Source organism: Poecile atricapillus, chromosome W (assembly GCF_030490865.1).
Source record: "Poecile atricapillus isolate bPoeAtr1 chromosome W, bPoeAtr1.hap1, whole genome shotgun sequence".
In the NCBI taxonomy this organism is placed as follows: Eukaryota; Metazoa; Chordata; class Aves; order Passeriformes; family Paridae; genus Poecile; species Poecile atricapillus.
The window spans coordinates 62,781,623-62,795,621 of NC_081288.1; the positions used below are offsets into that span (position 1 = coordinate 62,781,623).

Consider the following 13,999-nt stretch of genomic DNA (forward strand, 5'->3'; position numbering starts at 1 on the left):
TGAACCTTTAGAGCATAATTATTTAATGCAGTTTCTTGTGGAGTCCAAGAGGTAAATCACTCAGCTGTGTATCTGCATTTCAAGGAAAAAAGACCATTTTGAAGTATGTTATAGTCTTGATTTCATTTCTAGAGCACAACTTCATTTAGCGATGTAAAATATTTCTGTATTATAGAAATCTTATTCCTGCTCCAAACTGAACACCATCACATATCCTGAAAAGAAACAAACAATAAACAGTGTAAGTGACATATAAGGTACTGATGAAATGAAAATTAATTCTCCCCATCAACAAATTCCAAAGGTTTTAGCTGACAAAGGCTTTTAAAAATAAATGTTTTGACAATCTGTCATCCATATGGAGCATTTACATTTCCAAATAAAGCCCATAATTTTGAAATTGCTATTATACATTCGCATCGCCCATAGAAACACAATCCTACTCCTGTATGAAAGACTGAATATTTCACACAATACTCAGACAACAATGGGCCTCCTGAAGCTTTTTTATTGCATATTATGATATTTGCTTGATGCAGGATAATTGGTTGCTAACAAATGTTCTTATTTTCTCTTTATCTATAAACTTATTTCCATTTTTCAAGCAAAGACATTAAAGACATCAAATGAGGTATTTATCCAATTTAGAAGGCTTAAGAAAACTCCACAAATGGTTTGAGTGATCACTTCTCCACAAGAAATGAAGCTTCTGCACAGCTATTTGCACATTTCAACAGATACTCTCATGATAAACGAATTCTGGCACTTGGGAAGCAAAGTCTTAACCCAGCTGTGAAACCAAGGTGAATAAAGTGGGCTTGGAAAGCATCACCAAGATGTCTCTGTTGGTATGGACTAAACAAAACCACAAGGCAGAACTCTCTCTGAGAAAGCAGACAGGAGTGCAGGAACCTCTAGAGAAACAGGTGTACTAAACCAACCTGTCTCCAGCCTGTACTCCCATGGGGAAGCAGTAGTTGAGCTCCAGCCTGGCGATGTTTCCCAGGCGCAGCACTATTCCGGCGCCATAGGACCAGCGGATGCACTCTGCCAGCCTCTGCAAGTGCGCCCTAGGACCGTCACCTGTAGTCAAACACCAAGGGATGAGCAGCAGAGCAAGAGAGCAGAACTAGAATAAAAATACTGTGATTTTAGTTGGATTGTTGGCTGGTCCCTATGTCCCGCTATAGGGCATCTGCCAGCAAGAAGGAGAAAATGAGTAAAGACTTCAATGTCTTTATTGGTCTCTTCCAGTGCCTGAAGAGAACTTAGAGACTACTGACAAGGGCCTGGATTGACAGAACAAGGGGGAATGGCTTCACATTGACAGAGAGCAGGTTTAGATTGGAAATTCTTCCTAATGTGAGGGTGGCGAGGCCCTGGCACAGGTTGCCCAGAGCAGCTGTGGCTGCCCCATCCCTGGCAGTGTCCAAGGCCAGGCTGGATGTGGCTTGGAGCAACCTGGGATAGTGAAAGGTGTCCCTGCCCATGACATGTGGGAGAACAATATGAGCTTTAAGGTCCCTTCCAACCCAAACCATTCTGGGATCCTGTTCTATGATTTAATAGGTCTCTGCTATTTTTAAGTTGATTGAAGTATCTCCCTCCCAAATGGATGTCACCTTTCTTCCCTCAAGTGAGGCAGACATCAAATATCACTATATTCTAAAACAGGCTGAAATCACATTGAAAAGCCATACATTAATACACTGAAATGTATCCTGAATAGAGATAGGGATGGGAGGAAAAAGAGCCCCCAGCTACCACACCCTCATCTTCTAATGCTACCACTTTTTCTTTTGCTCATCCCAGTGAACACCAGAACTCCACTAAAACATCATCTTTCATTCTCCCTTCAGAATGGTGTAAGATAGCAAGTGTTAGTTACACACTGGTCTGCAAACATCACCTGTTCACAGACACTACCATACCCTACAAGTAATACTTGTTCTCTTTCCTATAAGTTGTGCTGGAAACTATGGAGAGAGCTAAATTAACTGCTGGCAATCTCTCAAATATATAAGCTAAAAGCAGCAGGTTTTTGAAAGGCACTAAAATATATGCAGTACACAAAGTGCTTCAGAGTGAACAGACTCAGAACAATTCTCCTTTCTGCTTTTCTATGAAGAAATGAGAGGCTTTTTATTCTGTTGAGTCTTACCATAGTTGAGATTGCAGAGATTTCCAGCATTAAGGAAAAAATGTGTTCGGAAAAGATCTCCAAACCCTCCACGGCCAGGACGGAAAGGGAGAGGGGTGTAGAGATGCACTCCTCCAGCCCAGTAGGCTTCTCCTCCCAAATAATCACCTGTTTGGGCAAAATGTTGGAATAAAGGCAGTTACTGTGGAACATATTAAAAGAAACACTTGTTAAAGGTACAAAACCACATCCATAAGTTGTTTTACATTCCATAAGTTTATGTTCCACTTCTACCTTTTACAACTCTTCCCATTTCCTTCCAACTCTCTCCAAACTCACCACTACCCAAACTCAGTTTGAAAAATCAGCACTTCCACATTTCTTTAAACCTTCCAAGGAAAGTGCATTTTTCTGCCTTCCATCACCAGAACAGCCCGAGGCATGCAGCTACTCATGGCAGTTCATCAGAATTACCTCCTCACCACCTCTGCAATACACCCCCTGGTTTTAAAAGTGGGCAATTAATATAATTGAATAATTAACTTCAAAATATACTGGATATTGAATCCACTGGTAACAGCAGAGTAAGGAATAGAACTGAGGAAGCTCCTGGCTCTCCAAACACCTCTGTTGAGCAGATTATCTTTCCTCTAAGCTACCTGAACATAGGCTGTATCAAACAAACTGTTGCTATAAACATGTTTTGGGAACTTCTCTAGCTTGAAGGTTACTTACTAATTAAAATGACACACTGGAAGTGTGCAAGTCTGAACACACACACGGTTTACAAAATTAGTAATTAATCATGGCTTAACTAAGAACCACCTGGCTTTATCCCATTGAGCACTAATCTGTAATAACAGATCAAAACTGTAACACTTCTCAAAATACCGAATGAGTGTAACTATTTTCAGGTTATACAAAATTTAAGGACTTTCTGACACACTAATATCTACAATATTGTCAGAGGAGGGGGATTTAAAAGTGCCAGACCTTCACTTTGGGGTCCAATGCTGTACATACTGAATCCACGCACACTTGTTGGTCCACCAAGGTAAAACCTAGTGAATACAGATAAATTTAATTTAATGCTTCCCTTAGAGGTAACTTTGTCACAGGTTTAGTAATGTGATCTTTAAACACCAGCATTAAAAGGCAAAATTGGCTATAGAGTGAGCAGAGTCACAATATGGCTTTGTGTCTAAACCTCTGCCTCCTACAGAATTTTGCAGGTGGTAAAAACCATTTTGCAACCATAAATATGGGCAGGCAGAGCTACTACATGGCAAATCACAAATTTTTACCAGCCCAATATGAAAAGAGCTTGAGTATGAACATGTAATTATAGCTAAGTACAAACATTTTATTGTCCTCAGAACTACTACTGTTTTGTGCAGATTTTTCTATATATACCACGTTGACAGGAAAAAAAACCCCAAACATTTAAAAAGCTTGCCTATCAGCTATACTGGATGGCTTGTCTCCAATAGGTACCAGCATTCCACCCCAGAGTGATGTTGAAATAACCTTTGGAGAGAAAAACAAGTTGTTTATTTGTACTTATTCCGCAAGCACAGCTCCCATCAGTCTCCCAGAGTTACAGCTGCTCACACCCCATAGATATCACACCCTCTATGTTGGAGTCGCAACAGGATTTTCAGGAAACTCTTGATGGCTGCTGCCCTCTTTCTTTTATGCAGTGCTATGCCTTGAAAATGTGAATATAGGACATTTGAACCAAATGCTACAACAGCTTAAGGGAGAACTCAACCTCATCCACCACCTCTTGTCTTGAGAATTTTCATGTCTTGAATTAAGACAGCACTGCTGCCATCAATTATTCCTTAACTGGCAATTTGAAACCCACAGGAGACTGAGTTCCACATGCAGCTGCCAAAAATGTACAATTATTACCTGTCTGTAAATTAATCTTATAATTACACGAAACCATCTTCTGCAACTCAATATACTGACATCAAGTACACATACAGAGTTCCTCTTTATCTATGAAAAGTAATACTTGCAACTCAAAGCACTGAAACAAATGGATTTAATAATTTGCTCACTGCTTGTAGAAGTGCCAGGTACAAGTATTACTGATAGACAGTGAAATCTATTATCAATACTTTTGGGATACAAATTACTGTAACCCTTGACTTTTAAATCTTCATGATGCAAGTTGCTGTTTAATTCCCCATTCAGCTCTGAGAAAAATTTATTGCATGATCTCCATGTGATAAAAAACTTCTTTCTAAATGCAGCTAGAAATATTCGTGGATATGTTGAAATTCTTATTTCAGTTTTTCAGTATTTCAATTAAAAATCCTATTTCCCCCTAATACTAAATCAGTGCTGTTGAAATCAATCATCCCAATTTTTCCCAATAATCTTACACACAAGAAATAATTATATGCTATGATACCAAGATAAATAGTAATATATTCATCATTTCAATTAAAAAGAAAATTAAACCAAGATTATACAGAATATTCATGAAGGTTTTAAAATGTTTAAGTTTTTTAAGAACTTCCAAGGTTTTTGAAAAATCTCTCCTAAGGAGGACCACAAGGAACAGACATAACCAAGATCACTTCTAGAAGGAAAATTATTCTCACAGTTAACTGTGAAACAAGTTTTCTCCAAAATTCCCACTTTTCAAGTGATTGTGCACAGGAGGAACATAAAGTTAAAAATAATGATAGTCCATTTTCCAGAAAACAAAATCAGCTTATCTACTCCATCCATTTTTCACAATCTTTTCCTAATCCATAATGAAAAATAATCATAAGACAGAAATTTAATAGCCCCAGAAAAACCTCAGGTTAATTACTAAAATATCTTAAAAAAAAATTACCGAATCCCAGAGAAGTTGTTTATTCAACTGAAACTCAAAATCCTCTTTCAGAAAGCTCACATCTCCACCTGTATAGCCAGCCAACTCCTGCAAAGACATAAATTTATGGAAGTGCAGCAGATATTAGATTTGTTTCTTTCCTCTTAAAGCTCAGCATGTCTGCATCAGCACAGGCAGTGTTTTCCTTTACAAGAAATACAGAAACAGTGGCATGGTGAGGCAGCTGAATTTTGGACTGAGGCATGCATGAACGTCGAAAGAATGAGCTGCATTTTTTTCTTTTCCATTGCTTTCCAAGCCATTTTGTAAATGAAGGGAAGATAGAATGGAGCTGGAAAATTCAGCATCCAAAATCAAGACTGTATTTCCCAAGATCTAAGAAGACTTCGTGTGGTGAAGAAGGGCATGACACTATTTGTTATTTCCAGTTCTCATTTAGTGACTGAACTAACTTAGTGTTAGGGGCAGGATCTAACAAACAACACCATACCTAAACCCCGAATTTCTCACTCACAACAGTTCACTGCTGCTTACTTTTAGTTCCAGTAGCATTTCAAATCTGCCTCTAAAGCACTAGAGAAATTAATGTTTCTGATCTATTATCCATACAGCAGAAAAGCTACCTTTTAGAAAAGCTCTGACTGTAACAAGAAGGAAAATCATTTTCTGTGCCAAAATGATACATGCATATACCTTGGAGAGTTATTTTTACCCAGTCTTTCATTTTTAAGTCTCAGAAATTTTTTGCCAGACTACAGCCTGGCAATCTCTGCATGACAGTGTTAAAAAAGAAGGGCTAATTAATACCCACTGAAAGTGTAGTGGTAATACTGCCAGGGATAGTGTCTCTAAGGTAATAAGTAATTTAATGCTGATGGAGAGGATGTGCTCTCTGACTAATGGCACACAAATGAAAATTTTCCACCATAAAAAAAGGTTCATGATGTTAAAAGGCACACTCAGAAAATGTCATTATCAGTCCTCATTGTCTCCTAGTCAATTTTAGATTAATTTCTAACTTTAGACATTTTTACACGAACCTCAATTACATAAATTAAGACTTATTCAAACACACAAATAAACCCCAAAAACAGCACAAGTGATTTAAAGCTACCTGATTAATTTTCAGCAAAGCACCTCGTTTTGGCAAGATTGAGGAGTTCCGGGAATCAATTACCATGGCATGCTTAAAAGAACAAAAAAAATTTGGGTTAGGTTCTCATATCTGTTGAATGCCTCAGAGTGACATCGATATTTTCCTTCCAAAATGTGCGATCAGTGGAAGACAACCACAGCACCAGCTAAGATTAGTGTAGCTACATGGATTTGGCAATATCCCTACAGACTGGCTTTGTTTGACATTTACAGGCCACATGAAATCCATACATTTGTATCTTCTGCCCATGGCATGCACCAGAAACAGGACAGCAGCCCAACTGCAACACACCAATCTGCAAAGAGTTTATCTCCTACAGTTTTGTAAGCTGCAAGTGAAAGATGGCAAGTGACCAGAAACTGGAATGTTTACCAAAGGCTTAGGATGAGGAAATTTACTCTTCCTGTCTGCTACAAAACAAAGCATTTTTGCAAAAAGAGGTGGCAGGTGAGACAGAGGGAGAACAAGCCAAAGCCTAAAAGTCAACTATGACTCCCTGTTCTCCCTTTGGGCCTCCTGGATTACTCTACGGCAATGACCTAACACAGCAAAAGATGTCTGAAGGAATACACAATCTCTCCAAAGACAAAAAGCTCCTTTGGTATCACTCCTAAGATGAGATGACTCAAAGTCAAGTTTTTTAAAATATTATTATGAAAAAGCCTTACAGAGAGAGAAGATTTTAGAGAGTGTCCACTTTCCTCTCGAACAGAAAAGGATGCTGTTCTAGCAAGGCAACCAAGCTCTCTCCACACACCTTCCCACTTCAGTGTATGATTGGTCTTCCAGACAGGAAACTACAATAAAGAATTGAGAAAGTAATGAAAACAATTGTTACAAAATTAAAATAAATATTTTTTTATATTTAAGTCTATGGCTTTCTTCCCAAACTTCTTGAAATATAGAAACCCTTTTCCATTTTAGTTATGTTAATTCTGCTCCAGTCAAGAGAGCTAGATGCACACTAATCCATTCCATATGAAAAATACCTTGAATTGGGCTGATACAGTAAACTAGGCAGCCAGTTGCCTCTGTGAAATGATAATTAAAAAAAAATTGAAGAAAAAAATGAGATTGAATTGTAACAAAAAGTCTAAGATGCATGACCTCTGTCATTTTCATATCACTGACCTCTTTCAAATAAAGAGAAGTCAGCCCTGTGCAGGAGTGACTCAATCATTCAAAAAGTAAACCAAATATTTCCAAGAGCTCAACTGAAATGTAAATGAAGCATGTGTTACACTTGTGCTACACTCACATTAAATTCTGTCGATACTCCTCTGTCGGTTTCTCGAAGAGAGCTCCAAGGGAACTGTCCAGTTACTTTGTATACATTAACTGAAAAACTGAAACACAACATTACTGGCAGTTTTGAAAGAGAAACTATTTAAGGTACAGCTCTGAATAACAACAAAAATTAAGAAACCAGCTCTGCTACATCACTACCAGACCCTCAGGAAAGAATAAATGCAATTCTTGCTCTATGAAAGATATTAACTGTTTTATATTCCTTCACTAAAAAAGAAGTAGTGAAAAATGCATCCCCTACTTTCTTTCAAAGTTTCCAGGCCGTGGTTTGAAGAAGGACAGGCCATATGAAGTTTCCTTTGTTCCATAGGAGAACTGGAAGGTCACCTTTTCTGCACGTCCAAAGAGGTTTGGGAACTTGAGCCCAAGCACCTATAGAAGATAAATTAAAAAAAACCCAAAACACTAGACAAACAACCAAAAACCTCCTCACATCATAACATATTATATTGTTTGCTGTCTTGCCTCTTAATCACACACTGAAGACAAGGACATCACAAGAATTAGAAGTTATTTAAAAATACTTGTAACTGAATGTGGCTTTTTTCTCAGTTTTCTCTCTGCACTGGCAGCAAAAGCCAACAGCGCAAGTTACAGTCAAACATCCAACTTTTATTGCTGTTAAGTAGCTGCTGACTTAATCTGCACTCTGACTTGAGCCAACAGTACTGGTGTTACTTCAAGCAAAATCTCCAAGCCTGTCTCAAAGCCCTGGAGAACAAATCTTCGGCACAACAAGCAGTTGTTCTAAAACTGCAAACTCTCCCACTAATCCTCAGGAAAAACTCCTCAGGGAGGGTTCATCAGAACCAAAGCAAGGAAGAATTATCATTATGGAGCCACCTCCCTATAGTTCTGTTTTGAGCAAGATCCTTTTGTAACTGGACCTGATGGTGGTACAGCACAATTCTACAATTCTCCAGAAACTACTGAAACACTTCCGCCTATTCTGACACAAATTCCTTGCATCCCTCAGGCAGCTTTTGGCCCTCTGGCAGAAAAGATGGAGAAGGTTTCCTCTCAACACAAACACTGCCATTGTACTATTGTTGTGTGTTCTATTGGAAAAGAACACTAAAAATCTCCCAAATCCTCTCTGCCTTTGTCTAACAGCTGTTGGAAGCAAACCAGTAACCTGAACTTTGTAATGATAGTTATTATGCCATAAATAGAAAAAGCTTTTACTATGATGTACTAGATGTATAAGCTTCAGCTGAATTTAAGGGATTAGAATAAATACATGTATTCAGCTCTTAAGGGAACATAATCCGTGTTGCCAATATCAGTGTATACAAGTCATGCTTTTAGAGTATTCACAAGTTTTACTTCTTTGATAAATTAAAATCAAATAGAAGAGGAAGCTGAGCACAAAAAGAGAAACCCAAGCAGCTTTCAGTCAGCTCTGAGCAGCACCAGAAGCAACAGGTAGAATTCCCTGCTGGTTTCCTTCAGGCCACAACACCCTGCACCTGGGTCCTGGAGTGGAGCTGCCAACTCTCAACTCACCCAGTTCCAGCTCCTCTTCCACATGCAAAACAACATCACCTGACACATGTGCGATCTTATACAGGTTAAAAATACCCCTAAGAGGAAAAGGATGAATCCCTTGATCTGGCTTATCCACCAGCTCCAGGCACAGCTGCCCTGTGCAAGTGAGAAGGCAAAAAGAGTGCAGGATGAGCACCTGAAAGCAAAATCTGCTCACAGCAGCACTCCTGGTAAAAGCACATTCATAGACCAGCAGTACAGCTGGTACTTCCTGTGGCAATTGGTAAATACTGGTCACACAAGATTTTAATCGGATGCATCCTTAATTGAGTCATACGAAAACAAGTTCCAAAGCTTGTAGAATTAATGAAAACCTTGTGTTCTACATTCCAGAATAACTTTTACTGAGCTAAAAGTGAAAAACAAGAACAATTTCTAAGTCAAATATAAAGCATTTTGACTGAGAAGAAAAATACTTCAAGTATATCTCATAGAAACAAAATGCCAAATTCTTTACTAATCTCTCCAGATGATGAAACATCTTCAATAGTAGCAAGAAATAATTCAAGAAGTTTCAAAACTTAAAGAACTAATGCTGAGCTGGAAGCTACAGCATTGTCCCCCAGCTCAAAATAGGCTTTTGCTGAATGAAAGCCTGACACAAAGGCCTGATAAAGTCTTAGTAAGGCTAGATTAAGACTGGATCACCAAATTCCTTGCTAGCCTTGAAACTGAAAGCAAGAGGAATATCAAAAGGCATTACTAATAATTTGAAATAATCCATACCATGCTGCCTTCATTGTTGCCAACCATGGTGTTATAGCTCCCAGTTAACCTTCTCAATTCTGTTACCTCAAAGGTCACATCTAAACCATTTGGAAGGGCATCATCTCCTAAAGAAATAAATGAAGTGCATGTTATCTCAAAAGAGTTATTTTAATAATTGCAGACAGAAAGTTACTTGAATTATTGGAAAACTGAGTTAAGGCATAATACGAGTCTATGTTATAATGACTTGAGGAAAGAATGTTTGGATGTGAGGGAACAATTTGATTCAATCATAGGATAAATGGCTTAAATAATTTCATGCAAGGTGCGATACAAGTACAGGACACATTTTCAAGCTTTCCCTCACATGTTCCTTGAAGCTATGGATTAAGGAAAGCTTACTGTAATTATTTTAAGTGCTGAAAATTCACTCATGGACAAGTAATATTTAAATACACATCCACATATATGCAAACACATGCAAATAGATTTCCTTCATAGGGATAACTGATGTAGATACATTTGTATCCACAGCACACCCAGGTGTTCATCTAAAATTATACTTAAGGTATACAAAACTAAGTTACACACATAAAAAATGTCAAGCCTATTACACAAGGAAATAAATATTCACAGGTATGAATACATGAGAATAAAAAAATGAGAATTAATGAGGGAATACACACCTTGGCAGGTATCAATCAGAACGTCTACCTGCCTAAAGATTCCGAGACGAAGCAACTTCTCACGAGCTTCATGAGATTTTCTCATCACCTACAGCATGAGAAAAGTAGTTCAGTCATAGAATCAGAGGATATTTGGGTTGGAAGGGGCTTTCAAGATAATCTAGTCCCTTTGAGGTTAACAATAGCAATGAGGAGCCAAGACGTAAAATATTCACAGATTTTTACATATAAAGACACACATGTGCACCTTCAAAACATAACACAACCACTTTAACACTTGCATCTGCAGAAGTAATTTAAACCAGAGCATCCAGCTCAAAACCTTCATACCTTTTGTTAGTTTGCTTCTTAATTACTTTAATAGTTCAAACAATTATTCAAACAGGTTCCAGTAGTTACAATTTATTTAGAGGGCCCCTGTTCTTGACAGAGTTGCCCCATGTTTGAAGGCAGTAGCCCAAAGCAGTAAAAAGAGAGAAAAAGCTTTAATTAGCTTTTAAACAGCAAGTCTGTTATGCACTGCAGCACTTACATCAATGAGATTTTTTGCTTTGAAAACATCAGAGATTTCGTACATGATGATGTCATCTTTGGTCCTTCCAAGTCCATCGAAGTGCACATGCTGAACCACCACCTAAACACAACAAATCTTTACACACAAGTACTGGATTTGCATCTAATAACAAGGATCAAGGTCACCAAGGCACAAGAATTATTGTGAGAAACCCTGATGATTCCTAGGGCTAATTCCTGCTAACCTACATTATCAGAAATCAGTGCTAAGATTCTGGGACATTGTTCCCATAACACAAAAATGAGAGAAAAGAGATCTCTAACAGCAAGCTAACAATAGTTGTAGCAGAAGAAACACTGATAGACTGCAGCTGCTGGGGTTTTAATTGTAAATGTTGTATGGTCAAAGAAGCAACTGCCGAAAACAAGTATTAAGTACATAAGACAGACTTATGTAGCTATCTGTAGCTGTTTGCTATGTCTTTTATCAGCTATACATAAGCAAAGAATCAAAGGAATAAAATCAAACAAGTGTACAAGCCACAAATATTTAAACTCCATTAAAATCATCACCACAGAAGCAGTGCAGTTTTAAATGCAGCTGAAAATCACTTCCATTATGAGGTTTTATACTTTCATCATGATAATCACCTGAGACAATTTTATTGTAAAAATCACAGCACCTATCACGCTACCCAGAGAACAAATGGGCTACAGAGATTGCATTTCCCTTATTTTTCCAATCTTTTCAGTGAATTATAATTTTAAGAGTAAATGTAAAAAAAAAATCTGCTTTAAATAGTTGTCAAGGATTGGAACAGGCTGCCCAGGGCAGTAACCACCGCTGAGGGGATTAAAAACCATGTAGATGTGGCACTTGGGACGTGGTTTAGTGCTGGACTTGGCAGTGCTGGCTTAACAGTTAAGAATCTGTGACCTTAGAGGTCTTTTCCAACCTAAACAATTCTATGATTCTATATCAGAGTTTGTAAAAGAGACTATGGAGATTATACTACCTCGGTCAGAAATATCTGTATGACTCTATGTATTCATGTATAATAAAACAGCAAGACAACGGCAACCTACTATTACTGCCAATTGTTTAAAAAAAAAAAGACAAATGTTTATTTCTCGCCACAAAAAAATTTAAAAAAATGTTGCTCAGGCACTTACATCTTTGTTTTCAAGAATTTCCTGCTTGGTCTCAGGTTCAACTTCAACCAGCTCAGCTTCCTCTCCCAAAGCACCAAAATCTGGCCCAGCCATTGGAAGAGGCTCCAAACTCTGAAAGCATAAAAGAAAACGGCATTTAATAGGATACATGGATTTGCGCCTTTTGTAAATGAGAAAAACCCATGGTTCTCAACAGCGGACTCATCAAATCCTAAGGTAAAAAAAAAAAAAAAAGCAAAAGAGAACTAAAATGAAAGGAATTACCAGAACACTTGACATCTACCTGCTTGGTAAAATTTTTAACAAAAGCTAAGTAGCTTCCATATTGAATGATTTCTGAAAACCACTCTGTACTCTTCCAAAAAAACAGCCTTAACTTTTAAGACAAGCTTCCTGTGTAATATCAAAATCCATCTAAAGGAAGACAGAAGCTTCTATGACTGCCACAAATTTCAGCCAAGTGTGAAACACTCTGTATCCACACAATATTGTCTAGCAGTTCACACCAGAGATAGACACAGAGAATACAAGCAAGAAATCTTTAACCACAATCTGCATTAGTCATGATGTTTATATACTCCAGAGCCTTAACTGGGGACAGCTCCCTGCAGCTGTTCTTTGCCTTAAAACTGAACACTTGGATGAAGAAACTTTGCGTTTCTTCTTTAAGCACTGGTAGATGGATTTGGAGATTTGTGTGTCTGTTCACAATGATTTCAGGCAGGTGAGGCCCCTCAGCCCTCTCCAAGTCACGCAATGCTCCAGCCTCCAGTTCTCACCAGGGGCGCTGCTCTTTGCACTGCGTTTCTTCGGCTGCTTGGTTTTGGGTTTTGTTAGGTTTGGGTCGTTTTGATTCTGTTTTCACTTCCCCAGTCTCGTTCTTGCCACCCCACGCCTCTGGGGAGGTCAGCTCTGGGAAAGCTTCAGGAAAGATGTGAAAAAGACCCAGGCTAGGAAGAAATTTTGTACTTACTAAGAAATTTTTCTCCCTTGTGAGGGTGGGGAGGCCCTGGCACAGGTTGCCCAGAGGAGCTGCGGCTGCCCCATCCCTGGCAGTGACCAAGGTCAGGTTGGACGGGGCTTGGAGCAACCTGAGACAGCGGAAGGTATCCCTGCCCACAGCAGGGGGGACGTGTGACCAAATGACCGTAAAGGTCGCTTCTAAGCCGTCAGTATCTATGACTCTATAAAAACACCTAGAAATGAGCTGGGAAGGCACTTCCGAGCACAGGCATGGGCTCCGACCCCTTCTCCCTGCCCCGGCCCGACTGTGGCAGCAGCAGCGGGCTCGGAGCGGCAGAGGCGGGACACGGCGCCCGATCGCAGCCCCGGTCGTGCTGTGCCCGGCCCGAAGGTCGCGGTGGGGAGCGCGGGCCCGTGCGACCTTCGGGGAGCCTCGGGGCGGGTGCCTGGGTCCCACCCCCGGCGGGTCCCGTCACGGCGGATCCCCAGGGCCCCGGCGCTCACCCGGGCGTGCACGGTGCCCATGGCGGCGGCTGCGGCGCGGGCGCGGCCTCGGCGACTCTGGCGAGCTCAGGGCGCTCAGGGCCGCAGCACGGGGGCGGCCATGACAGGCGGCCCCGCCCAGCGCCCATTGGCCAGGACGGCGGAAGGGGCGGGACCAGGGAGAACGCTGGGTCCCCAAACCCACCCAAAGGGGATTCACCCAAACGCAGGGGTCATCCCCAACGCGGGGGATTCACTCCAGCCCCGGGGGATTCACTCCAGCCCCGGGGGATTCACCCAACCCCGGGGGATTCACCCCAACCCCGGGGGATTCACCCAACCCGGGGGATTCACCCCAAACCCAGGGGATTCCTCCAAAAGCACGTGTTTCATCCCAAGCCCACGGGATTCGTCCCAAACCCTGGGAATCATATCGGGCACTTTAAACTGAAAGCTCGTATTGTAAA

At 40.2% G+C, this 13,999-nt stretch overlaps 1 protein-coding gene across 1 annotated transcript; it reads right to left on the minus strand.

Moving 5' to 3' along the window:
- LOC131592273 (sorting and assembly machinery component 50 homolog) lies at positions 1–13,690 on the minus strand. The gene is made up of 15 exons (XM_058863678.1): positions 13,554–13,690; positions 12,087–12,197; positions 10,933–11,034; positions 10,401–10,488; positions 9,733–9,839; positions 7,700–7,830; positions 7,409–7,496; positions 6,819–6,947; positions 6,109–6,180; positions 4,995–5,081; positions 3,597–3,667; positions 3,134–3,201; positions 2,162–2,308; positions 942–1,083; positions 1–215 (listed from the first exon to the last, which is right to left on the minus strand). Exons 1-15 carry the CDS (start codon positions 13,572–13,574, stop codon positions 170–172), a joined length of 1,410 nt encoding a protein of 469 aa, XP_058719661.1. The 5' UTR covers positions 13,575–13,690; the 3' UTR covers positions 1–169.
- Positions 13,691–13,999: the final 309 nt, after the last annotated feature.